This window comes from Anolis carolinensis, chromosome 1 (genome assembly GCF_035594765.1).
Source record: "Anolis carolinensis isolate JA03-04 chromosome 1, rAnoCar3.1.pri, whole genome shotgun sequence".
NCBI lineage: Eukaryota > Metazoa > Chordata > Lepidosauria > Squamata > Dactyloidae > Anolis > Anolis carolinensis.
The window spans coordinates 46,578,851-46,605,633 of NC_085841.1; the positions used below are offsets into that span (position 1 = coordinate 46,578,851).

Consider the following 26,783-nt stretch of genomic DNA (forward strand, 5'->3'; position numbering starts at 1 on the left):
ACACTTATTCCCTTAGTTTATAGAGGAGCCCCCAGATGGCGTAGTGGACTAAGTGACTTGAAGGTTGGGTTGCTGACCTGAAAGCTGCCAGGTTCGAATGGGGACAGTGCGGTTGAGCTCCCTCTATCAGCTCCAGCTCCATGCGGGGACATGAGAGAAGCCTCCCACAAGGATGGTAAAAACATCAAAAACATCCGGGCGTCCCCTGGGCAACGTCCTTGCAGACGGCCAATTCTCTTACTCCAGAAGCGACTCAAGTTGCTCCTGACACGAAAAAAAAAAAGTTTATAGAGATCTATTTGGAGCTCTTCACACTAGACATCCTAAATACTTTAGAAAATGTAACTATTTCACCAATCATTCCTAACTCTGGTAATTATTAAAATAATTGCACTCCATATAAAGCTAATTGTTAACATTTCCTCATTATAGCTACTCTTATCCCTTACCATTTGCTTCTTGTTTGTAACCAGTTTCCAGGGCATCAGAAGATTTTCTCAGTTGTCCCATAACCACTATATTTTATTTGTCTAAAAGCCTTTTGGGAGTCCATATAAACAATTTCTATTTGTTTATTCCCTTTCTTGTCACTTTTGTAGAATTTTAAAATGTTAATGAGATACTTACTTTTTCAGGAGCCATATTTATTTTATTCTAGCCTGGCTTGCCCTTCTGTCAATTGGCTTGTAATGTTCAGGACATTAAGTCAATTGGCTTGTAATGTTCAGGACAGTGCTCCAAATCCTCTTTTAACTATTTGTGTTACATTGGCAGGTCTTTAGTCCTTTGGGACAGAGACTGAATTCAGGGAAATGCTACAAGTGTTGTCACTTTATATTATTTATGCTGTGTTTCTCCGAAACCTTTTAGGTAGATGTCATCTGGGCCTCTTGCTTTCTTTGCTTCTAGTTTGTCAGTAATATCTAGAATTTTCCAAAGCTTCATAATCATATGACCAGATTGGTGATGCTGCCGGAACCAGGGCCTTCTCCGTCATGGCTTCATGCACGTAATTCACTTCCATCTGCTTTTTGCTTAGTCCCTTCATTCCAATCTTTAAGCAGACATTGAAATGTTTCTCTTTACTACTGCCTTTCTGTTGAGATTGTTGTTGTTTTTACCTTATTGGTAACAGAGTATGTCAGTTTGACTAAATATATCCTGATTATTTTTATATGCTAAGATTAATTTATATAATAAGTAGGTAAAATGACTATTTGTTCTAGATATAACAAAATGAACTACACACAACAATATCTGTCTGGACAGTAAACAGAGCACCATATAAGTCTTCACAGAGACACATAGCCAGCATTGACTTTTATGCATTTCTTTTCAAGCTAAATCCATGAAAGCATAATCAGCAAATCTGTGAAATTTCCAGTGGGATTTTCAGTAGGAGTTTAATAATGTTCTGTTTTCATCCTTGGCTGGGGAGAATCCTATAGATTTTTATCACTGTTCATAAAGAAAAGAAAAGGCAAACCTTAAAGCATATTTTTGCTTGAAATATACGTTATTGGATAAATCCATGTAATCTGCGCTTGATTTAAATCCTGAATGTTTTCTTATCATCTCAAGTGATCTTGCCAGTTCTTCATAATGATTATATCATGCTGGAAAGTAATAAAAAACCTACTTCCTCAGGAAAAGACATCCCAGCAGCATTCATGCACCAAAGATAAATTCTGTAGAATGAAAATATGACAAACACAACAAACTTCTTTGAGATATTAGAAAAGGATGTTTTTTTAAAAAAATATATCATCTGATGAAGAGTACTGATAATATAATGGTTAGAAGTACAGTACAATTCCCTTATCTATAGGAGATTGGTTCCTGAACTTGTTGGGGAACAGATAATCCCAGATAATAGCAAAAGCTATTAAAATTACTACCTTTTGCTAGAAGTTACCATAGTCTTGCCCTAGAGGGCCTAGAAAATTCCTATAACAGTATCCTCTCTAAAAATTTAGTAGGTCCTGGGGTGATTTTACGGTAATTTCCAGACGAAGCGTACCATAAAATCACTTGGAGACCCTATAAAATGAGACTCAAGTCTAATCACAAAATTCATTTATGTTCCATATACATCTTATAGACATAGCCTGAATGTTAATTTAGATACAATGATTTTAATAATTTTGTGCATGTTGAAAATTTGGATTGTGTGATATTTTGGAGTTCATAATTTTGAGTAAGGGATGCTCAACTTCAGTGAGTGTACATTTATTCAGGAGAGAAGTATTCTAATCAATGTATAACATAGTCTAGGCCTAGGAGCCCCCAGTGGCCAAGGGGATAAAAGCCTCGTAACTTGAAGGTTGGGTTGCTGACCTGAAAGCTGCCAGGTTCGAATCCCACCCGGGGAGAGTGCGGATGAGCTCCCTCTATCAGCTCCAGCTCCATGCGGGGACATGAGAGAAGCCTCCCACAAGGATGATAAAACATCAAACATCTGGGCGTCCCCTGGGCAACGTCCTTGCAGACGGCCAATTCTCTCACTCCAGAAGCAACTCCGGTTGCTCCTGACACGAAAAAAAAAAAGTCTAGGCCTGATGTTGTTATGAAAGGAAGATCAATTAAGCAAGGCAAAACTCACTGCTATCTGTTTCAGTTAATGACCTTCTAACAAGATGCTACTGAGGCAAATGTTTAGTATTATAGATATTTCAGGAATTGAGCTGGATGGACTTGGTTTTAACATAGGAAGCCTCTGTTTGCCTTAAACATACCCCCCCCCCCCCCCCCGGTGATATATGCTGCTCAGATTTCTTGCTCCATATTTCTGTCATATCTATCATAGTGTTCTTCAGCTTTAGTTTATCATAGCACAACTTCTTTAAGGATGTTTGCTGTGGTAGGTGGTTGGAATACATTTAAAAGATCAGTTATGTTGGTGAAATGTGGCCCATGTGCCCAGTGTGTAATAGTGAATATTTATGCAGCCACCTGTGATACGTTTCATAGTAGTTTGAAATGACAGCTCAGGTAGACTGAATTCTGTGTAATATATAGTTTCTTTCTCTTCCAGTTACTCAGATCGTGTTGTGGAAATGCGAAATAAAAAATCTGTTATAAAATATTTTTGCTTGCACAAAAAAAGAGCAGCTTGCCCCTCTCATAGTAATTTTCATTGGGGTTAATGGGTTGTGTGAGTGGTTTCTGTGTTCATTCTGTAGGAAGTTACAGCCTGTTTGTACACAGATTGTACTTTTTACATGTTATTGCCACTGTGTTCCATTTTTTTACAAGGGCTCTAACCCCATGTACATATATATGTATATAGTTGCCTATTGAAGATAGTATTTCATACATCAGATGAAGGCATAGAAGAGCTAAATGCTTCTTTAGTATTCTATATTTAAACATTTTAGAAATGACCCATACTGTATGTTCTCATCCAAACATAGCAGCTTTGAAGCAGTTAAGACTTACTGTATATACTGATGTAGAAGTTAAAAGGTTTGTGGGCCAAAATTATGGCTATTTTGGGATTGAAATTTTAAATGAAATTTCTTGATCTATACCTGAGTATATACAGTAAGTATGACATACAGCATCTGGCACTTAACACTAGATAAGTTTTAGAAATAGTTCATTATGTTGTTTCCAGAACTGAGCTACATCTACACAACTGTTTTGTTACAAATGCCCACCAGTTTGGTTGTATTTAAGAAAGTCTGCTGCTGTTGTCCTATTGAGTATAATTGCATTTTGATACCCTTCCTATTATCTTCGAAGATTTGAATTAAGAAAACTGCAGAGTCCCCGGAGATGAAAAGGATTCCCTTGGAAAACATAATTAGATTCCTTGAAAAAAAATGCTTTTCCCCTTTGCCTGTACTTGTGATCCTTCAAAAGATTTAGTCTGCAATTTAAAATGTTACATTGATTTATATCTGTGCTTCTGCTCATCATGCATCTAAGATTTTGCCCTTAACTTGACACATTTTTAATAAGCAAGTTAGCTACACTTTTGCTTAAAGCAGCCAGAAGACCTTTGCAACTACACAAAAAGGTGGTGGGCGAGAAAGCACAACTGCAGATAGCCGAAACTTTCTTCTGACCAAGTCTGGAATTATGCCTCTGGGAATAGCGACTGAATCAGCTTTAAATTTTTAATTCGCAGAACGTCAGCACAGAGAACTAAAGGTCTCATTTCAGAAAGCCTTTTATTTTAGCTTCTGGAATTATTACTTATCAAGGGCTTCTGCAACAGTCTTTGTATAGTCTTGTTCACCCAGTCTGTAGTAGCCCAAGCAGATGTTAAAGACATCTAGACAGAGAAGTCCAGGGGTTCTTATTTTTATTAACATTGAGGTGGGAATTATATTATTATTATTATTATTATTATTATTATTATTATTAAGAAATAGCTAAAGTAAACCAGGTTCCGAATTAAAGGGCATTTTCCTTAATACTAATAAGTTCTTCACAGACACACACAAAGCCTCTGCCTATTTGCCTGCCTGTCAGTGCCTCCCCCCATAACTCCTACTTATAGTTGTTCTCGGCCATTTCATAGTTTTCTTGAATATTTTCCAACCTGGGAGTGACAGCCTCTTGCCTCATTTTAAATTGTTTAATCAAAGAACACTGAAAAAGAGTCTACTGGTGCCTCTTTATGTGCAGTATTGACACGCATTAACTATCATGACACTCAGAGGCGGTTCAACCACCAGGCCAACTGGGCAGTTGTCTGTGGCGCCAACTTGTTGAGGGTGCCATCGAGGCAACTCCTGTCTCCCGTGGCCTGCCTCCACTGCCGCGCCTCCCTCCGCAAGGAAGGAGCTGAGGTCGCCACTTTGGGGAGCAGAGAAGCCCGAACGCCTTCCTTCTCGCCAGGAAGGCGTTCGGGGCTTTGCAGAGCAGAGAAGCTGCCGAACGCCTTCCTGGCGAGGCTTTCCTGGTGAGGCCTTGCCAGGAAGGCCCGAACGCCTTCCTGGTGAGAACGAATGTCTGGATTTCTCCTGTTTTCAGAGTGTTGTTCTTTATTTATTGTCCTGATTTTAGAGTTTTTTATATACCGGGGGCTATCCGGGTTATCTAAATCCACACTGCCCTATATCCCTGTTCAATGTTTGGTGCTAAATTCGCAAATATAGTAATTCCTACATAACATTACCATATATTGAACTGCTTTTTCTGTTGATTTGTTGTAAAACATGTTTTGGTGCTTAATTTGTAAAATCTTAATGTAATTTGATGTCTAATAGGCTTTTCCTTAATCCCTCCTTATTTTCACTTATCCAATGCTTTTATTTTTCAGTGATTGGTTGGGGGGGGGGCTCCAAAATTCTGTTTGCCTACACTTGAAAAATACCTAGGGCCAGCTCTGGTGACACTCTAAGACAATGGTTTTCAACCTGGGGTCCCCAGATGTTTTTGGCCTTCAACTCCCAGAAATCCTAACAGCTGGTAAACTTACTAGCAATGTTTAATGGCTCAATTCCACTTGCATCAATAGTCACAGCACTACTTCTCTTTGTCCTCTGCTGTTTACAGTAGCTTCCCGAGCCCCTTCCAACTTGGGAAGGATCTTTTTATGTTAAATGCATTGAATAACTTGTGTGTTGTCATATTCAATGTATGAGACATTTTCTCCTTAGAACATGAAGTGATAAAAATCACTCCGCAGGCATGTAGCTGGGTGGTCCGTGAGAAGGCCTTACATTTATTATTTAAACTTTTATGTTTATTCATATCATGATCTGATCACCGTGCTCAATATATCCCATATGCATGGGGGTATTGGGATAACAATACAAAAGATTTGCTAGGGTAGATCCTCTCACTCAGACTCAGCCCCCCACCCCCACCCCCAAATCAAAATCCTGGCTACGGGCCTGTCACTCTGTGTTGCTAAGTGAGCTCTCATCAAAAAAGAATACAAAGTACAAGAAACCTTTTCTTGGAATTGTCATTTCAGTGGAAAAGCAGAAGGTATAGGTGTTTTAAGTCTGGATTTAATAGTAAATTAAAACCTTAAATAAGTTAGAAACATATCATCAGCACAGTGTGGCTTGCCATGACATAGATAATGCAGGCTTTCCTATTAGAATGCCAATTAAAATGTTTTCCGGACAGATGAGAGAGCAGTTATTTTAAAGTATGGTGAATAAAATCTTTTGGCTCTCTTTTAGTTGATCCAATAGTATAGTCAGAGTTTTCAAAAACATTATTGAATTTTGTCTCAGGACAGAAACAAAGAGGGCAGTTTGTTGCTGTAAACTCAACTCCTGCTGATCAATAGGATTCAGCCAATCAAAGCATTTATATAAGATATTATTAAAATAATGTCTCCTAAACCTTTTAAAGCATATTATTGGTTCCAAAGAAATCTACACTGAGACTTTGAGTAGGTGAAGACAGTTATCAATAGTCATAGCTAACTATGCTTTAAGATAAATTCTCATTAGAAAGAATGCATTGGAGATTATGTGTGTACACTTAAATCACTGATTTTCTGCATTTCTCCTTTGTCAATAAATCTGATAGCAAGTTCTCTTTCCATTAGTCCTATCTTTTGAAATCCACCAATGATATCTTTGTGCTATGAAACATTTCTTTCCTTAATAAAGATAGTTTTGCTCTTCTTTTATTCTCTGTTTATCTTCGAATCACAAACTGATCTTAAGTTTTTAGATACAATAATATTCATACTTTCAAACTGAAGCATTTTTTTTATAGACTGATTTACATAAAGAACAAAATGAATAAATCTGGAAGATGTATTCTAAGCCATAACTGTTTACACAGAATTCTGCTTTCCTTGTACCTTTAAATCTAGAATCTGAATTCCATTGTTAATCCCAGCAAAAGGAATCCTAGCTAAATAATAACATTATATGGACCACTAGAATACATATTAGAAGACATAAAATAAAGATTAAAATGCATTAAAATCATAAATACCAATACATGTTTGTATGAAATTAACATTTTAAAATTGACCAGATAGGATTGCTGAAGAGATACCGTATATACCTGAGTATAAACCGACTTTTTCAGCCTTTTTTTAAGGCTGAAAAGCGCCAGTCAGCTTATACTCAGGTGAGGGTCCTGGCAGGAAAGTGTGGGGCATAAAGACCAGGACCCTTGGCTCGAGAGAGGAGGAGAGGAAGGCCTCTTTTCTCCTCTGGGCACAACAGTCATGCGCTGCCCTTCTCCTCCTTGCTTGCGCGCCACCCTTCTCTTTCTCTCTTGTTTGCAAAGTCACAAGTCTCTTCACCTTCACCTTTCTCTTTTCCTTCTCCCTCATTCTATTCCTCTCCTGGTTGTGCTACCATTTTGGGTGCGAGGCAGGAGGGGAGGGGGTGCAAGGGAGCAAAGGCATGCTTCCTGTAGGCTGCGTTTGCTCCCTCCTCCTCCTTCCCTTTCCTTCCATTCCCATTCTGCTGCCTGGCTGCAAAAGAGAGGCAAGTCCTGCTGAACTCTTTCACTGCCTTCTTTTTCTCCTTCCTTCTTCCTTTTCCTCTTCACTTCTTTTCAGTTCTTCCTCTTTCCTCTTCTTATCTTTCCTCTTCTTTTCCTTCTCTCTCTTTCTGTTTCTCTCCTGTGTTGTCTTTGCCATACTGGGTGTAAGGCAGGAGGAGAGGGAGGGAGAAGAGAGAGAAGGCATAGGTTGTTGTGATTCTTCCGGGCTCTCTGGCCATGTTCCAGAATCATTCTCTCATGACATTTTGCCCACATCTATGGTAGCCCCGGTGGCGAAGTGTGTTAAAGCACTGAGCTGCTGAAATTGCAGCCCGAAAGGTCCCAGGTTCAAACCCCGGGAGCTGCGGGAGCGGCTGCTGTTAGCTCCAGCTTCTGCCAATCTAGCAGTTCGAAAACATGCCAATGTGAGTAGATCAATAGGTACCACTCCAGCAGGAAGGTAACGGCGCTCCATGCAGTCATGCCGGCCACATGACCTTGGAGGTGTCTATGGACAACACCGGCTCTTTGGCTTAGAAATGGAAATGAGCACCAACCCCCAGAGTCAGACATGACTGGACTTAACGTCAGGGAAACCTTTACCTTTACCTATGGCAGGTTATATATCTGTGGAATGTCCTGGGTGGGGGAAAGAACTCTTGTCTGCTTGAGGTACATGTGACTGTTGCAAATGGCCACCTTGATTAGCATTGAATGGGCTTGCAGCTTCAAAACCTGGCTGGTAGCTGCCTGAGGGAATCCTTTGTTGGGAGGTGTTAGGTAACACCTCTGAAAAAAGGATTCCCCCAGGCAGCTACCAACCAGGCCTTGAAACTGCAAGCCATAAAATGCTAATCAAGGTGGCAAACTGCAACATTCACAGTACCTCAAACAGACAAGAGTTCTTTCCCCCACCCAGGACATTCCACAAATATATAACCTCACTTACTGACTGTCGCACGTCAGGTTAGTTTCACCTTGCTGAAGACATCAAGCCACACACAGGAAGTAGTCTTTTGTAGTTTATTTAGAATAGGCAAAAGATAGTTCTTAAAAGAGTAAAAGTCAGTTCCAAAAGATAAGTACAAAATCAAGGCTGTAAGCAATAAGTCCATAGGTACATGAAGCATAGAACGAAGTCCTTTTCATAGAAGCCCAAAAGTCCCAGCACACAGGATAAATCCACAAGATATTACAGGTAGGCAAACTTGCTTTTAGACCAAGCGATGGAGTTGCATTGACAAAGAGCTCCCCGCAAACAGACTGTTTTAAAAGTATGACATAAAGGCATTCCTTTTCCCTTTGACCTCTTGTTTATTGGCTATGCCTCACCCCCCGAAATTTATTTATTTATTTATTTATTTACAGCATTTATGTTCCGCCCTTCTCATCCAGAAGGGGACTCAGGGCGGATCCCATTACACATATAGGCAAACATTCAATGCCTTTTAACATAGAACAAAGACGACAAACATAGGCTCCGAGCGGGCCTCGAACTCATGACCTCTTGGTCAGAGTGATTCATTGCAGCTGCTCTCCAGCCTGGGCCACAGCCCGAGACCTCTTGTTTATTGGCTATGCCTCACCCCCCGAAATTCCAGTCTCGAAGCCCAATCAAGATCTCCAGCGCCAAGGCCAGGGAACTCATTATCAGGCGGCAAAGCAGTATCCTCCCTTTTCCACTCCTGGCACCTGAAATTGTTTGTTAGAAATAACATCCTGATTTATTTCCATGGGAACAGCTCCCTGCTCTTCATTTCCCACAGCTGGAATGCAGCTATAATTCCCAGCATCAGAGTCATCCCCAAATTCATCCTGATTCCCATCATTAAGCACATAAAACCCAGAATCTTCATCAGAATCATGCAAAGGCACATCAGAATCACATACAGGCAAAAGCTGAGCCACAACACTGATTGATTCTTATTTGGAATTCCCCCGTTTTTTGAGTCTTGCTCTTTATTTACTGTTTTGATTTTATAGTTTTTCAAATATTGGTAGCCAGATTTTGTTCATTTTCATGGTTTCCTTCTTTCTGTTGGAATTGTCCACATGCTTCTTGTGGATTTCAAGAGAAACCAAGAGGAGGCATGCTGCATGGAGGTAGAGTAGGAAGAGACCCACAAAGGCCATGTAGTCCAACCCACTCCTGCTCCCATGCAGGAAAAGCACAATAAAAGTCCCAAGTGGCAACCTGACTTCTAATAATAATAATAATAATAATAATAATAATAATAATAATAATAATTTATTTTACTATAAGATTTATGTTTTGATGGAACACTGCAAGTTTATGTTTGGACTCTGCTATAAAGAGTAAAGTTTATTTTCTTTTCCTTTTGCAACTGTGCGAAGTTATTGTGTCTTTGCTGGACTAGGCAGAATTCCACTTGAAGTGCAATAATAATAATAATAATAATTGTTATTATTATTATTACTATTACTACTATAAATCTTATAGTAAAACAAACTTACATAGTCCTTGCAAGCATTTCAAGATGCAAAAAGCATTGTAAAATACAAAGAGCATGGCTTCTCCAGCCTCTTCTTCCAAGAGAGAGATCCAAAAAGCAAAACCGAAAGCAGGAGCAGAAGCTAATACACACACAAGCACACCCCACCGGGTGTGGTCCAAACTTAATTGCTTAGCTGCTAGATTAGCTCCTCCTTGTTATGATCAGCAGTGTAATTTTTTCTTTAACACATACAGAGCTTCATTATACCCTAACAATAATAACATTAATGTAGAAAGAGACCCCAAAGGCCATGTAGTCCAACCCACTCCTGATCCAATGCAGGAAAGCACAATAAAAGCCCCAACAAGTGGCAACCCAGTCTCTAATAATGATAATGGTGGTAGTGATGATGTAGGAAGAGACCCTCAAAGGCCATGTAGTCCAACCCCCTCCTGCTCCCATGCAGGAAAAGCACATTAAAAGCCCCGATAAGTGGCAACCCAGCCTCTTAATAATCATGATGATGATGATGATGGTGATGAGGCTCCTAAAGGCAAGATAGTCCAACCTCCTCCTGCTTTCATGCAGGAGCACCACAATAAAAAAACCCAAAAGTGGCACCCCAGCATCTAGTAATGCACTTCATTTTTTCTGCCTAAGTGGAGTATCTTGCATTAGTCCCTGTTGAACTTCCTTTTGTTGGATTTGGCCCGTCTCTCTAATCTGTTAAGATCATTTTGAATTCTGCTCCTGCTTCTGGAGTATTAGCTATCTCTCCCAATTTGGTGTCGCCTGCAAACTTGATGATCATGCCTTCTAATCCTTCATCTAAGTCATTAATAAAAATGTTGTACAGAACTGGTCTCAGGACATATAAAGAGAAGGCAAAGCAAGCACGCAAGAAGTAAGGAAAGAAAGAAAGAGGTAGAGACCATTTTTATTTTTGAAATTTACCAGTAGCTGCTGCATTTCCCACCCTCGGCTTATACTCGAGTCAATATGTTTTCCCAGTTTTTTGTGGTAAAATTAGGTGCCTCAGCTTATATTCGTGTTGACTTATACTTGAGTATATACGGTAAGTCTTTAATTCTGTTTTAAATCCTAACATCTCATTTAACTGTCAAATCTCTAATGATGGGACACAGAGGAGGTTTCCCCAGTAGATATCAGTTCTCAGGCAGGCATACTATATTGAAAGAGAGGTGCTGCCCTGAGTATTGGCCCTAAGCCACTTAGGGCTTGAAATGTTCTTTATATGATATTTTTGGATATTCATCTGTACTGGTTTTAGTAAGTTATTGGGAGCAGGAGATACAACTGAATCTGCTTGTTTCTGTGTCCTCTTTGACCAAAAGGGATACCCAAAGATGGTTCACAATCTGTGAAATAAATACATGAAATGACATTGAATTCTTTGTTGATTTATGCAGGTTACTTCTCTGGGATTGTGATGACAGAAGCTACAGCTATTATATTGAAGTTTCTACAAATCAGCAACAGTGGACCATGGTAGCTGACAGAAAAGTTTCCTGCAAGTAAGTTGCATGGTTGCATGCACCTTAGACTCCCATATATCAGATTTTTAAAGTGAGGCATTGAATTTTGGCAAATGAGTGACAGTTGAAATAAAACACTGGGCAGATCAAGGTGGTAATATGGCTAAGTTAGGAGCATCCTAGAGCTTCAGATTCTGGGTCCAAATCCTAAACTCTAGACATGGTTACTTGTGAGAACAGAAGAAGTGGGCTCTAATCATGTTCTGATATATTAGATGCAAGTGACAGTTGCTCACAGTAAATCATACAACTAAAAACGAAAGGCTTAACAAATATTTATCTAGTTGAAAATTTAGTTTTTTTATTTTTTCTAATTCTATATAAAACAGATCAATAGAGCAAGCTGGAAAGCGTCCAGAGGAGGGCGACTAAAATGATTAAGGGTCTGGAGAACAAGCCCTATGAGGAGAGGCTTAAAGAGCTGGGCATGTTTAGCCTGCAGAAGAGAAGGCTGAGAGGAGACATGATAGCCATGTACAAATATGTGAGGGGAAGTCATAGGGAGGAGGGAGCAAGCTTATTTTCTGCTGCCCTGCAGACTAGGACACGGAACAATGGCTTCAAACTACAGGAAAGGAGATTCCACCTGAACATCAGGAAGAACTTCCTGTCACGACCCAGGCTACAGAGCACCAATAACCATACACAGAGGCCAGAATCTATCTAATATCTTTATTAAGGAAATATATAAAGTTAATAAAAGCAAGTGTATGAAATAGTCCAGAAGTAGACCTTTCAGGAAAGGTCAAAATTAGTCCCAAGAAACAATGTCCAATATGAAATATTAAGGTCCAAAGTTGTAATCCAATAACCGAAACACTCACTTGCCAGGCAAGTGAGGGGAGATGACAAGGTCCTTTAGTCCATGAACTTGAGCAAGGCTAGGAAATAACTTGATACTTGGAACACAAGGCTAGATTCAAGGCAACAAGGTAACGAGGAGCAAGAACAAGATCCGTGGAATTACTTGGCAAAATCCGGAAAACAAGGCAAGGCTGAGCCCTGGAAAACAAGGCAAGGTCCGTGGAGGTAAACAAGGCTGGGAACGGGAACGAAGGCTTGGAAACAGGAGCGAAGGCTTGGAATCAGGAACAAGGCTTGAAACAGGAACGAGGCTTGGAAACGGAGCGCGCTGTCCACACACAACTTACTCCAGTAGCTGACGAATTGACTCCGCAAGAACCCTTTGTGGGCAAAACACCTAAATAGGGTCTAGTTTTCCCACCAAAGAGCAGTTCTCTGGGGAACCAGAAACGAAAGCTAATCTCTGAGTCCAGATGCATGACTCCTTAAAGTTTCCCATGGAAAGCAGGCTTAATCAGCTGAATTCTTAGCAGCTATCCTAGCACTCCTGCGAGAGGCCGCTTGAACTCCTCTCTGTTGTTTACAAAACTCGTGGCGAGAAAACACAGGAGATTTAGGCTCAGGGCTTGTTTGACAGACTTCTGGAAGACAAATCTCTTGCAGGTGCAAGGTTCCCAAATCTGGCTGGGAAGATTCCAATTCTGACTGAGACGGTGAAAAACCCAAGTTCTCCTCTTCATCTGGCACTACAGTGCCATGAGCGGGACTACATGGCCCATGACTCATCACACTATCCCCCTCCTCAAGCCCCCTCTCAAACTGGGACTCTCTCCCCGAGGCGCGAGGCCGCGGCTTGGCGGGATAGGTCTGATGGAAGCGGCGGGTTAGATCAGGAGCATGGACTGTGGAAATGTCTTCCCAAGAGCGTTCCTCGGGGCCAAAACCCACCCAGTCAATGAGATATTGTAGGCGGCGGCGGTGAAAGCGAGAATCCAAAATGTCCTGAACCTCAAACTCCTCCTCCCCATTCATCAAAACAGGAGGGGGGGCCGGCCGGTCGGTATCAGGGCGCACACCATCCGCCGGAAGGAGTAGGGAGCGGTGGAACACTGGATGAATGCGCATTGAGCGCGGAAGTTGGAGTTTGAAAGTCACGGGGTTAAGTTGCGCCACCACTGGATAGGGGCCAATGAAACGGGCATCTAACTTCCGGCAAGGGCGATGGGAGGGCAAAAAGCGAGTGGATAGAAGAACCCGGTCTCCTACCTTGATTTCGGGGCCCGGCTGGCGATGTTTGTCCGCGTGACGTTTATAGTCCTCCTTGGCTTGGTCTAGTTGCTGGAGCAAGAGTTGTTGCACCGCTGTGAGTTCCTGCAGCCAGTCCTCTGCTGCGGGAACTTCTGAGGTTTCAATGACAGGGGGAAAGAAACGTGGATGGAAGCCGTAGTTTGCAAAGAACGGCGTTTCTTTAGTAGAAGCCTGGACCCCATTGTTGTAAGCAAACTCTGACAGCGATAACAGGGAAGCCCAATTGTCCTGCTGGTAGTTCACATAACAGCGAAGGTATTGTTCCAAAGTGGCATTGGTGCGCTCAGTTTGCCCATCTGTTTGGGGATGATGAGCCGAAGATAAACGAGAGTCTATGCCCAATAGTCTTTGTAGTGCTTTCCAGAAACGAGAGGTGAATTGGGACCCACGGTCTGTGACCAAACTCTTGGGCAATCCATGCAATCTGAAAATATGTTGGAGGAATAGATCTGCAGTCTCTTTGGCCGTGGGAAGGCCATCACAGGGAATGAAATGGGCTAACTTGGTGAAAAGGTCCACCACCACTAGGATCGTGGTGAATCCACAGGAAGGTGGTAGATCAGTGATGAAATCCGCAGAGATTATTTCCCATGGGTGGGATGGGGTAGGGAGGGGATGCAGAAGCCCTGAGGGCTTTTCTCTTCTTGTCTTGGAGCGCTGGCATACTGGGCAGGTGTTGACATATTTTTCCACATCCTTGCGGATCTTGGGCCACCAGAAATCTCTTAGGATCAAATGCATGGTTTTAAATAGCCCGAAATGCCCTGCTGGCTTGCAATCATGACACAGACGAAGTGCTTTTTCCCTGCCCGGTCCTGGGGGGATGTAAACATGATTTCTATAGCAAAGTAGCCCATCCTTAAGCGAAAAGGGAAAACGTAGTCCTTGGCGAAGTTGGTCCTGTGCCCAGGTGTCTGCTTGCTGACTAGCCCTGATTTCCTGAGCACAAAGGGGTCCTGGAGTAGGGGAAGTTGATTCAATGGGAGTGGATTTGGTGTTTCCCACTGTGAGCGTCGCAAAGTTCTCGGGTTGTAGCAGCTGGGACTCAAAGGTCTCCTTGCGCCCTGCAGCATATTCCGGTTTCCGTGACAGAGCATCTGCTTGCTTGGTCTGGGCTGGGGTTACATAATGAATTTGGAAGTTAAAACGTTCAAAGAATAAAGCCCAGCGTTGTTGCCTTTGATTTAGCTTGCGGGCAGTTCTTAGATGCTCTAGATTCCGATGATCAGTATGGACTTCAATGGGAAATTTGGCCCCTTCTAACCAATGTCTCCAAGTTTCAAAGGCTGCCTTTATGGCCAATAGTTCCTTTTCCCAAATGGTGTAATTTCTCTCTGGTGCGGTCAATTGACGGGAATAAAAGGCACAAGGATGAAGATGATCTCCCACTGGTTGTAGGAGTACAGCCCCAATTGCCACATCGGAGGCGTCCGCCTGCACGACAAAAGGGGTTTCAGGATCTGGATGCTGAAGGATTGGCTGGGACGTGAATAATTTCTTTAGTTGTTGGAACCCTTTCTCTGCTTGATCTGTCCAGCGGAAAGGCTGTTTTCCACGGATGCAGCTGGTGATTGGGTCAGACCAGCGGGCAAAGTCTGGAATGAACTTGCGGTAATAGTTCGCGAACCCCAAGAATCGTTGCACCTCTTTCTTGTTGGTTGGCGCCCGCCATTCCAATACTGCTGAAACCTTTGCCGGGTCCATGGAGAGCCCTAGTGGTGAGACGCGGTACCCCAGGAAATCTACCTCTTGTAGATCAAAAGCGCATTTTTCCAGCTTGGCATAAAGTCCATGATCCCGCAATCGTTTTAACACCATTCTGACGTGGTTCTCATGCTCTGATTGTGATCTAGAAAACACCAAAAAATCGTCCAGGTAGATGATCAAGAACCGATCTAGATAATCCTGAAAGATGTCATTGACAAAATGCTGGAACGTTGCGGGAGCTCCACATAAACCATAATTCATAACTCGGGACTCGAATAATCCGAATTTAGTCTGGAAGGCGGTCTTCCACTCGTCCCCTTCTCTGATGCGAACTAGATTATAAGCCCCCCGAAGATCCAGCTTGGTGTAGACCTTGGCTCCTCGAAGTCGGTCTAGTAGGTCCGAGATCAAGGGCAGGGGATAGCTGTTCCGCTTAGTGATATTGTTCAATGCTCTATAGTCCACCACCAAGCGTAAGTCCCCTGACTTCTTTTTCACAAACATCACTGGGGAAGCGGCTGGGGATTGAGAGGGTCTGATGAATCCCTTGCGAAGGTTTGACTCTATGAACTCCCTGAGAGCTTCTTGCTCCGGTTCAGTCAGGGAGTAGAGATGTCCTCGCGGGATCGGGGCCCCCTCCACCAAGTCAATGGCACAGTCATAAGGTCTATGTGGGGGTAATCTCTCGGCTTCTTTTTCATTGAATACATCCCAATATTCTGAGTACTTCTTGGGCAAGGTGATAATGGGTTCAGTGTCTGTGGCATGGCAGACCTTGGCTACAAGGCAATGGTTTTGGCAATATTTTGAAGCAAACTGCAGTTCTCTGTTGGACCAGGAGATGCTTGGGTCGTGAAGTGTCAGCCATGGAATTCCCAAAATCACAGGGAAATGGGGAACCTCGGTAACAAAGAAGGAAATCTCTTCCATATGTTCCCTTATCCACATTCTGGTGGGTTCCGACCACTGGCTTACGGGACCCGTCTTGAGGGGGCGGCCATCGATGGCTTGCACCACACGGGCATTCTTGAAGTCATGGTATTGTAATCCCAGAGAGTCGGCATACTCTCTATCAATGAAATTGTTTGTGGCTCCTGAGTCTATCATGGCATGGACCATGACTGGCCCCTTTTTTGCTGAATACAAGGTGACCACTAGAAGAAATAGGACCCCGGTTGGCGGCTCTTGAGTGGGTTTTTTGACCGGGTTGGCGAGCCTCTCTACGCCCGGTCGCTGGCTTCCCCCGCCGGCTGTGCGCCAGCCGCCTCAGACGTCTTCGTCTCCGTGGAGGACGCCGCCGCCAGACGGGCGGCGGGCTTCCCTTTGGCTGGGCACTCTCTGGCGAAGTGGCCCCCGTTTCCGCAGTACCAACAGAGATTTAGCCGTTGGCGGCGGGCCTTCTCGGCGGTATCTAACCTGGGACGCACATTGCCCAACTGCATCAGCACCTCCTCGCTCCCTCTGGGGTATGGGGCTGGTGGCGGGGGTCTCCATACTGGACGCGGCTGGACGCCGGTGGGAGCGGGAGGTTTCACCCCAGTCCTACCGCTCTGGCCTCGGACCCATTGTTTTCTGTTGGCAAGCATGACTTCAGCTCGTAAACATTGATCAATGAGTGCTTCAAGAGAATGGGGAGGATCCACCTTGGAGATTTCTTCCAGCATCTCAATGTTGAGACCCTCCCGAAATTGTCCTCTGAGGGCTACATCGTTCCAGCCGGTGTTGTGGGCCAGCACTCGGAACTCGGCTATGTACTGGGACAAGGGTCTGTCCCCTTGGGAGAGGCGCCGGAGTTTGTGGCCGGCTGCCTCCAAATTGTCCTCGATTCCCCAGGTCGCCTTAAGGTGGTCCAAGAAATGTTGCGCTGACCTTAGATGGGGGGAGACTTGGTCGAACAGTGCCGTCGCCCAGTTGGCCGCTGGCCCGTCCAAGAGACTGTAAATCCACGCCACCTTGATGTCTTCTTGGGGAAACTCGGCAGCACGGGCCTCTAGATAAGCCTGGCATTGGCGACGGAAAACATGAACCTTAGAAGCTTCTCCAGAAAACTTGGTTGGCAATGCCAGGGCCGGGAGACGGATTCCGCGTTCCTTCAATCCCTTTATTTCTCCCTCCTGCGCATTGAGCTTATCACGGATGCGGTCCACTTCCTCCTTGTCGATGGTGTAGCTAAGTGGCTGGCCACCCGGCACGGTTCCGGTAGACATTCTGGCCTAGGTTAATTGGTGCTTAGGGTGGCGGAGTCAAACTGTCACGACCCAGGCTACAGAGCACCAATAACCATACACAGAGGCCAGAATCTATCTAATATCTTTATTAAGGAAATATATAAAGTTAATAAAAGCAAGTGTATGAAATAGTCCAGAAGTAGACCTTTCAGGAAAGGTCAAAATTAGTCCCAAGAAACAATGTCCAATATGAAATATTAAGGTCCAAAGTTGTAATCCAATAACCGAAACACTCACTTGCCAGGCAAGTGAGGGGAGATGACAAGGTCCTTTAGTCCATGAACTTGAGCAAGGCTAGGAAATAACTTGATACTTGGAACACAAGGCTAGATTCAAGGCAACAAGGTAACGAGGAGCAAGAACAAGATCCGTGGAATTACTTGGCAAAATCCGGAAAACAAGGCAAGGCTGAGCCCTGGAAAACAAGGCAAGGTCCGTGGAGGTAAACAAGGCTGGGAACGGGAACGAAGGCTTGGAAACAGGAGCGAAGGCTTGGAATCAGGAACAAGGCTTGAAACAGGAACGAGGCTTGGAAACGGAGCGCGCTGTCCACACACAACTTACTCCAGTAGCTGACGAATTGACTCCGCAAGAACCCTTTGTGGGCAAAACACCTAAATAGGGTCTAGTTTTCCCACCAAAGAGCAGTCCTCTGGGGAACCAGAAACGAAAGCTAATCTCTGAGTCCAGATGCATGACTCCTTAAAGTTTCCCATGGAAAGCAGGCTTAATCAGCTGAATTCTTAGCAGCTATCCTAGCACTCCTGCGAGAGGCCGCTTGAACTCCTCTCTGTTGTTTACAAAACTCGTGGCGAGAAAACACAGGAGATTTAGGCTCAGGGCTTGTTTGACAGACTTCTGGAAGACAAATCTCTTGCAGGTGCAAGGTTCCCAAATCTGGCTGGGAAGATTCCAATTCTGACTGAGACGGTGAAAAACCCAAGTTCTCCTCTTCATCTGGCACTACAGTGCCATGAGCGGGACTACATGGCCCATGACTCATCACACTTCCTCACTGTGAGGGCTGTTCGGCAGTGGAACTCTCTCCCCCGGAATGTGGTGGAGGCTCCTTCTTTGGAAGCTTTTAAGCAGAGGCTGGATGGCCATCTGTCGGGGGTGCTTTGAATGCGATTTCCTGCTTCTTAGCGGGGGGTTGGACTAGATGGCCCTTGAGGTCTCTTCCAACTCTACTATTCTATGATTCTATGATTCTATGATTCTATGCTTATGTATGTATGTATGCATGTACATAGTATATTAAGAAGCATGCCTTATTTTTAATTTTTAATTAATAATATACTTTGTTATATGAGTAGATTTTGCACATTTAAGCCATACACGTTATTTGTCTATAACCCCATTTTTCCATCCTCTTCCTATTTCACGCTCTTCCTTCATTCTATTATGTATATATGTATATGTTTACACATACATACATACACACACACACACGCATGCATACACACACTTTATTTATATTCCGCTCTTTCTCCCTGAGGGGATTCAGGGCGGATTACAGAACATATCTACAGCAAACATTCAATGTCAATATGCAATTAATAAGGACAGGCAATTTATGTTTATGTGCCATTAACATAAACAGAGGTAAAGGCTTTCCCCATCTTTTTCCATTTCTGGCATCTGGAGGCTGTCCTCAACTCTGGCCATGGGGGAGTGGGGGTGCTGTTGCTCCATCTTCTATATTGAGGAGCTTTATGAATTGCTAGCATGTCCTTATGGGTGCCTTTTGTTACCTCCCCGCTTAAAGCGGTACCTATTTATCTACTCACATTTCTGTTTTCAAACTGCTAAGTGGGCAAGGAGCTGGGGCTGACATTGGGAATTTTTTAAAGAAAATTCTTTACCACTTCCTTTATTTCCTATTCTGTAAATTTAACCAGACAACTTTACATTAGTTCCCAGTTTCGTTACCTTTGGTAATAATAACAACAACAATAACAACAACAACAACTTTATTTTTGTATGCCACCACCATCTCCCTGAAGGAACTCGGAGTGGCTTACATGGGGACAAGCCCATGTAAGGGGGCCAAGAGAAAATAGAGGTACAAAAGATTAGAAAGGCAAAATCCATATTAAAGGGCTGGATGTTGAGAAATTTAGACACATTTTCAAATGTGGAAAGGGCGATAGGGAATATTTTATCCAAATGGAGCATATACTTTCCGATGCTACAAATGGTCTACAATCTGATGAATGAGAGTAGACAGGTAAGTTGTCTATGAATAAACATGGTGTCTCAGAAAAAAAATGGGCTCCAATTTGATGCCTTAGAATGATTTTTGGTTTCTGTTACATAAGGAACCAACCTTAGGGATGGAATCCTAGGTAAAAAGATTTTTCTGGTGAATCCAACTTGAAAGTAAATACTCAAACAAGAACAATTTCCTCATACTGCTGGTTTTTTTTTGTACTGCTTCTCTTGATGCTTGAACAACTGCATTCTCTCCCCCTCATCACTTCTCTATGTGCCTAATCCTGTACTGAAGAATGAATATCCCTTGTTTTTAGCATTAGTTATAGTCTAACTGCAAAATCCCAGCTAAATGGTTCATAGCAGAAACCATAATACAAATTGGAGGTATAAACATGAATTTCAACAAACCACTTTGATCAACTAGAGTGGCAAGGAAAATAATGAGAAACAAAAGAAAGGAAAATGGAATTCAGTTTACATGTCAGAGACTGCATTTGATAATCTAGCCAAGTGTGAACACTTCTTTTCAAGTCTGCATATGCTGTCTTTGGTCGGTTTAATAGTATTTTAATCTTGTATTTTGTGTAAATTAATAATTTAGTACTTAAAGCCTGAAGTGACAGACTATTTCTAAACTCTTTCTAGTCAGTCTCAAAAGGCTGATGATGGAAATGATGGTGTGTTTTTATCTACACAGCAAAGCTTGCTGTCCTCTATAAATGGAAGCCAATTAATGCACAGTGATTGTATAATTGGCATTTTAAATGCTGTATATAAGCTAAAGAAAATTATCTTTCTGGCTAGATTTTTTTTTTTTCTACACAGTATGACAGTAATGAAATAGATTCAACTGTTCTTTCTAAAGGGCAAATATTTCTGATAACATTGCTTTGGTTTTTTAAGCTAGCACAATAGAAATATATGCTGTTTAAAAATTTGTGGATGAAGAATTTAGTACATGAATTATAGACTTAAACCAGGCATTCAGTAGAGTTCTTCCTCTGTAAGGTGATGATTTGGTGAAATGCTGTCAGTCCCGTTCTCAGGAAATATATATTTGTTTCACTTTTTTTTAAAAAATAGCTTCTGACATTTGTATCAAATGCATCTAAAAGATGTAATTCTGAACATTAGTCACTTGTAGTATGAGATCATTAATCTTCATATTCTGGGAGGAAAAGTAATGATCCCAAATATCATGTATTGACCTCATATTTGTTTAATTTTAAAAAAGTGGGTATTGAGCAATTGTCATAATTATACAGATAACTTTTATTAAATTCCACACTTTTGTTGAGAATTAGAAAGAAATAATGTCTTGAACAATAGTTAGATGAAACGTGTAGTTTCAAATCAATGAGCAATACACTTAAGAGCTCTTTACTAGTGTAGCTCCTACTCATCTATATGTTTCCTTTTGGCCCATTCTCTGTTCTATTATGTTCCATGCTTAATATTTCTCATTATTTAGATTGTCCTTTCTTTCTTTTTTCTTAGTCCACCTGTCTCTCCTTCCATCTGCTTAGCATAGTCTCCTTTGATTCAAAGGCGTTGAAACCACATCTTTCTGACATTGTGGTCTTTTTTTCCATCACAAAATCTAGCATGTGCAGTTAAAGGCTTGTGAAATCTAGAGAGAAAACAAAATTTCTTATGAAAAACATGCATTGCCTCAGACATACCTCCCATCTTTACCCATGATAGTGACACTTGTTTTTCAATTCTGTAGCCACTTACCTGGGAGTAAGACCCAATGAATTAAATGCAAAATGTTTCTGACAACAAATGTAGAGGACAACAAGTTGAACATAAGCCAACAATGTGATGCAGCAGCTAAAAAGGACAATGGGATTTTGGGCTGCATCAAAAGGTATATAGTGTCTAGATCATGCATGGGCAAACTTTGGCCCGCCAGATGTTTTGGACTTCCCAAAATTCCTAACAGCCAGTAATCCAAAACTCCTGGAGGTCCAAAGTTTGCCCATGCCTGGTCATAGATAGCTATGTGTAAATATTTGAAAGGATGTCATAAGGAAAAACGAGCAGACTTGTTTTCTGCTGCCCTGGAGACTAGTACTTGGACAAATGAGTTCAAATTACAGGAAAGGAGATTCCACCTGAACATTAAGAAGAACTTCCTGACTGTAAGAGCTGTTCAGCAATTGAACTTTCTGCCTCGGAGTGTGTTGGAAGCTCCTTCCTTGGAGACTTTTAAACAGAGGCTCGGTAGCCCTCTGTTGGGGGTACTTTGATTGTGCTTTTCCTGCATGGCAAGGGTTGGACTAGATGGCCCATGTGGTCTCTTCCAACTCTTATGATTTTATGAATAGGGTATGGGACGGTGCTGTTAAATTACTAAAATTTAGGGATAATTTGGCGTATGAATTGGCAGCTACAAAGGAACTAGATAAAAATGTCAAGGTGTATGATTAGATACCAAAATCAGAATCATCTATGGCATTTTCATTTCAGTTTTTGTGTTTAGATGTGAAACCTGGAGAGTAAAGGAAGCTGATTGAAAGAAACCAGCACATTTAAAATGTGTTTAAATGTGGAATATCGTAGACTGCCAAAATAACCTCTCCCCAAAAGCTAAAAAATATTCAAATTAAGTATATTGTACTGGCAATACCATAAGATGATATAACTCCTTAGAAAATATGGTAATAGTCGGTAAAATGGGAAGCAGTAGGTAAAAAGGAAGTCTATGTTACAAAGGGTTGATCAAGGAAGCCCCAGATCTGAATCTGAAAAACGTGAGGAGGACTATTTTCTTTGAAGTCTCTCATTCATAGTGTTGTCAGACCAGCTCAGATTGTGTTGGTATGTATGTGAAGCATGGATGTTTATCTCAATATTTATAATTTTACCCTTGTTTACACTGAATCTTCCCAATTTGAAAATCTCCTTATTTAGCTTTTGAGTCTATTTTTCCTATCATCATTCTAAATAATCTTCTCCAGCAGCAAATATAGCCACTTGAGCACTCAGCTCCAACCCAGGATTGTTTATGAAGATTGTTCAAAAGCAGTGATACAAATGCCTGGCAGATCCTACTCTCCTCATTATGAGAAGGTAAAGGTAAAGGTTTCCCCTGAGGTTAAGTCCAGTCGTGACCGACTCTGGGAGTTGGTGCTCATCTCCATTTCTAAGCCGAAGAGCCGGCGTTGTCCATAGATACCTCCAAGGTCATGTGGCTGGCATAACTGCATGGAGCACCGTTACCTTCCTGCTGGAGCGGTACCTATTGATCTACTCACATTTGCAGGTTTTCAAACTGCTAGGTTGGCAGGATCTGGGGTTAACAGCAGGAGCTCGTTCTGCTCCCAGGATTTGAACCTGGGATCTTTTGGCCCACAAGTTCAGCAGCTCAGCGCTTTAACACACTGTGCCACCAGGGGACATTATGAGAAGTGCTTGTTTATTCTTGAATGAAGCTTCATGGTGGGAAGGCGGAGAGTGGAGTGGGAGGCTGACACCTTTGTCAGGACCACCACAAAGAATCATAGAGCTGGAAGAGGCCATAAGGGCTATCCAGTCCACCCCTGCCATGCAGAAACACAATCAAAACACCCTCTCCCCAGCAGATGGCTGCCCACCCTCTCCATAAAAAACCTCCAGGAGAAGTAAAGGAACAGCATTAAGTGGGGCGAGGAAACAGATCAGAAAGAAATGTTAAAATCTGGGGTGACGTCCCAGGGCTGTTGGTGAGAAAAGATACTGTGGCATGCATGTTTGGTGGGGGGTGGGGGAGTGTTTATGATGTTTTTCCACTTTCATGGAAAAGGCCCCTTTTGGTGAAGCATCTCTCTGCATTCCTAAAATAGCTTTAGTTTCCTATGACTTTTGTGCCATTCATATAGGGTGTGCATCTTGACAAGCAGTCCTGGGTAAAAATGTCAACTCTCAAGTTATTGTTTTTAATATCCTCTAAGAGATTACAATTAGTGCTCTGCTGGCATACTTAACTATAGGTCTCACTGAGAATTGAAGAGGCTTAAGGAAGTTTTCTCACCAGATTTGTTTTCACTGTTCTGCATAGCCACAAAGCTTAGCAATAAAGAAAGGAAAAGGTTATTACTTTAATTAGTTCATAAAACGCTTATTATTTTTCTTGTGCAATAAACACATGCTTCCCTCTTTTCTTGCTTAATTTCTTGTTTGGCATTCATTGGAATATATTCTCAATTAATCATTGAATTATATTTTTCACTTTTTATAAATGAAGACAACCTACTCTCAGAAATATAAATCATGAGCTGAATAGGGGAAAGTATAAGGCGGTTAATTTGGTATGTTCAAAAGTACTAATAATGAAATTATGAGAGCCACGTGGTGCAGTGGTTTGAGCATTGGACTCTTGAGACCAGAGTCTGAATCCCAGATTGGTCAAGGAAACCCAATAGGTGACTTTAAGTAAGTCACATTTTCTTATCTGTCAATTTTGATGGTTTATTCTAATTGATCAGTGTGGCTGCAAGCTTTAGGCACATTAAAACCTTATTTTTCCCTCTTTTTAAAATCATGAATTGACACCCACACCCAGAACCAGATAGTGATTAGTTATTTAACTATGTTTCCCTGCTGTACAATTTCTGCAGTTTTAGGCCAGTGGTAGTATTCAGAGTCTATGCATATTCCACTGGAAATTTTTCCTATAAATTTCATTTAATATCATAAGTTGTGGTGGTCCATATAAGAAAAACACTATGCATACTGGATAACAGACACTGAATGAGTTAGCAGGATCCCATTTATATCCGAAAAAATCAGGGGCTGCATTTTCTTTTGGCCAAAATGCAAGTTTCTCCCATTTTAAAAAACATACCCACCACACTGGATCTCTGCAAAAGTGGGGAAACCATAAAGTTTTTTTTAATTCTCTTATTTAAACTTGAGGAATATCTTTCATGGACTCTCTAGGTCCTCCACTTATGACTCTATGTTCAGCTTCCATGATCATAAAAATCATATCAGAATTCCCAGAGATTCCTAGAAATAACATTTTAATCAAATCAGTAAAAGTCAAATTCACACATGTGGAGGTACATGCATTCTAATGTTCATTTTCCCCACTCCAGTAATTCTGTATTTTAATGGTAGGCATTATAGAGAAAGCTCCTTCATTAAATTATAATTATGAAAGCAAAGACCTTTGCAAATTCAGGGTGCCTAATTAAAGACTTGTGAAAAATGTATTTACTTTAAGCAAAAGGGTATTGCTTCAAAACCAACCAAAATGCCGTTTTCTAGTTGATTCTGTTGTAGGTTTTCCTACTAAATGTCACCTTTAGTAAATTAAAAGATCCTCAAAAATGAAGTTGAAACATCAATCGAAAGGGGATAATTGATGCTTTTACATTTGCAGCATTGGCTGATCTCTTTGAAAAACAGTCTACAACCTTTTAGGCAGTTTGTTCTTTTGATATTTATAAATGTTAAGCAATGTAAATTATTGGGCTTGTGAAACTAAATACCTATAGTGAGGTCCCAAATGTTAAAATGTTTTTCCAAGTAGTGTGATACCTGTATTTAGTATGTCGGGATTTACCACCTTTCCTCAACTTTTATAGCCATTTTAAAGAGAACTGTCATAGTAAAGTTTGTCTGAGAGTCTAAGTGCTTACAACTTCCTAGTTGAGCTGTGAATTATTAAGCTGCATAATTTAGAGGCATGAATCCCTTCCTAAGTATAAATCAATAAAGATATGTTGGGCCATTAGAACACTAGATGTTCAGCATTCATGTCTGTAATGCTATAACAAAAATGGTATATTATATGGAGTTTTTCAAGGTACAATATAAGGGCATGCGGTATATTACAGTGAATTAAGATGTACATTTGAAAGGTATAAGGCTTTTTTTTCTTTTAAATACTGCTAAAGCACAATGTTCAAGTAAGGTTTTATTTCAGTATTTCATTACAATTTATTTTGTATCGTTCTGAAAGTGGGTGAAAGTGGGTGCAAGGCAGAATTTACTGTTTCATGAAAAATTGTTCTATAGACATAATGGCAGGATTTTTTGTGATATTGGTTAACAAAATGGGGCCTTTGGTTTTATGGAAATGGAAATTTGACCCATAGAAAATAGGATGTGAATACATTATTTTAAATGGCTAGAATTTCTAGATCCATAGACTCTTTAAAAGTATATTAGAACTGTTTACTAACACAGATAAGATTTCAGAATAATAATATTTGAAAAAGGAATTAAAAATACACTGCAAATTGGAGTAACATGCAATTACTTTGCATATATGTTGAATGCAGACAGCAAGCCTTTTTTGTGTGTGTGTGGGGGGGTGTTCTTGGTTTCCTATACCAACTAAAGGACTTCTTTTGTTCATATGAGGATGCTTTGCATTAAGAATGGAAAGAATGTTGATCGTTATTAATTTTCCTGATTGAAAATTAGTTTTCCAATAGGCAGAATGAAAACACATTGGCAGAAGTTTTTAAAATATTTGCTTGTTATTTGCACACCCTCATATTTTTCAGGAAATTATCATCTAAAAATATATGTACATGAGTTCTCTTTATGATCTCATGGCTTTGTATTTGGGTGTGGGTGCATGTGCACAATATTCTTGTTATTTTTACAGAAAACTGCACCAAAGCTTGTACTAAAATAAACCCCAGTATCCATGGTTTTGCATAGGATTTCTTATTTAAAAAGATGCATTTCTGCACAAAAGTTTTTCCAGAAATACTTTGAAATGTGCGTATACTGCATGTGAACTGCACAGAAGTATTTGTTTCCATAGCATAGGAAAACTCCAGAAATTACTTGTCATCACTTTTGAGGGTGAACAGAGGAAATATGTACATACTTACACTTTTTCCATCCAAAGTTTTTGTATAAATATCATAAAATTTAATCAGTTTTATCATCTGGAAATATAGGACATTGTTTATCAATTTTCTAATAAAAAGAGTAAAAATGATTTGCGCAGTCTTGAGTATCAAAAGTAAATCCTGTTGCATTCATTGGAATTTACCACGTATGCCCATGTATTGGTTGGCTTAATAATATAATAATAATAACCTTATTCTTGTATCCCACCACCATCTCTCCGAAGGGACTCG

At 41.3% G+C, this 26,783-nt stretch overlaps 1 protein-coding gene across 2 annotated transcripts in view; it reads left to right on the forward strand.

Annotated features, from left to right (window-relative positions):
* btbd9 (BTB domain containing 9) overlaps positions 1 to 26,783 on the forward strand; it is a 376,867-nt gene that overhangs the window by 310,709 nt on the left and 39,375 nt on the right. For both annotated transcript variants that reach the window (XM_008125190.3, XM_003215917.4), the window contains one exon: positions 11,306 to 11,410. In XM_008125190.3, the coding sequence (XP_008123397.1) occupies positions 11,306 to 11,410 (105 nt within the window). The remainder of the gene's footprint in view (positions 1 to 11,305; positions 11,411 to 26,783) is intronic.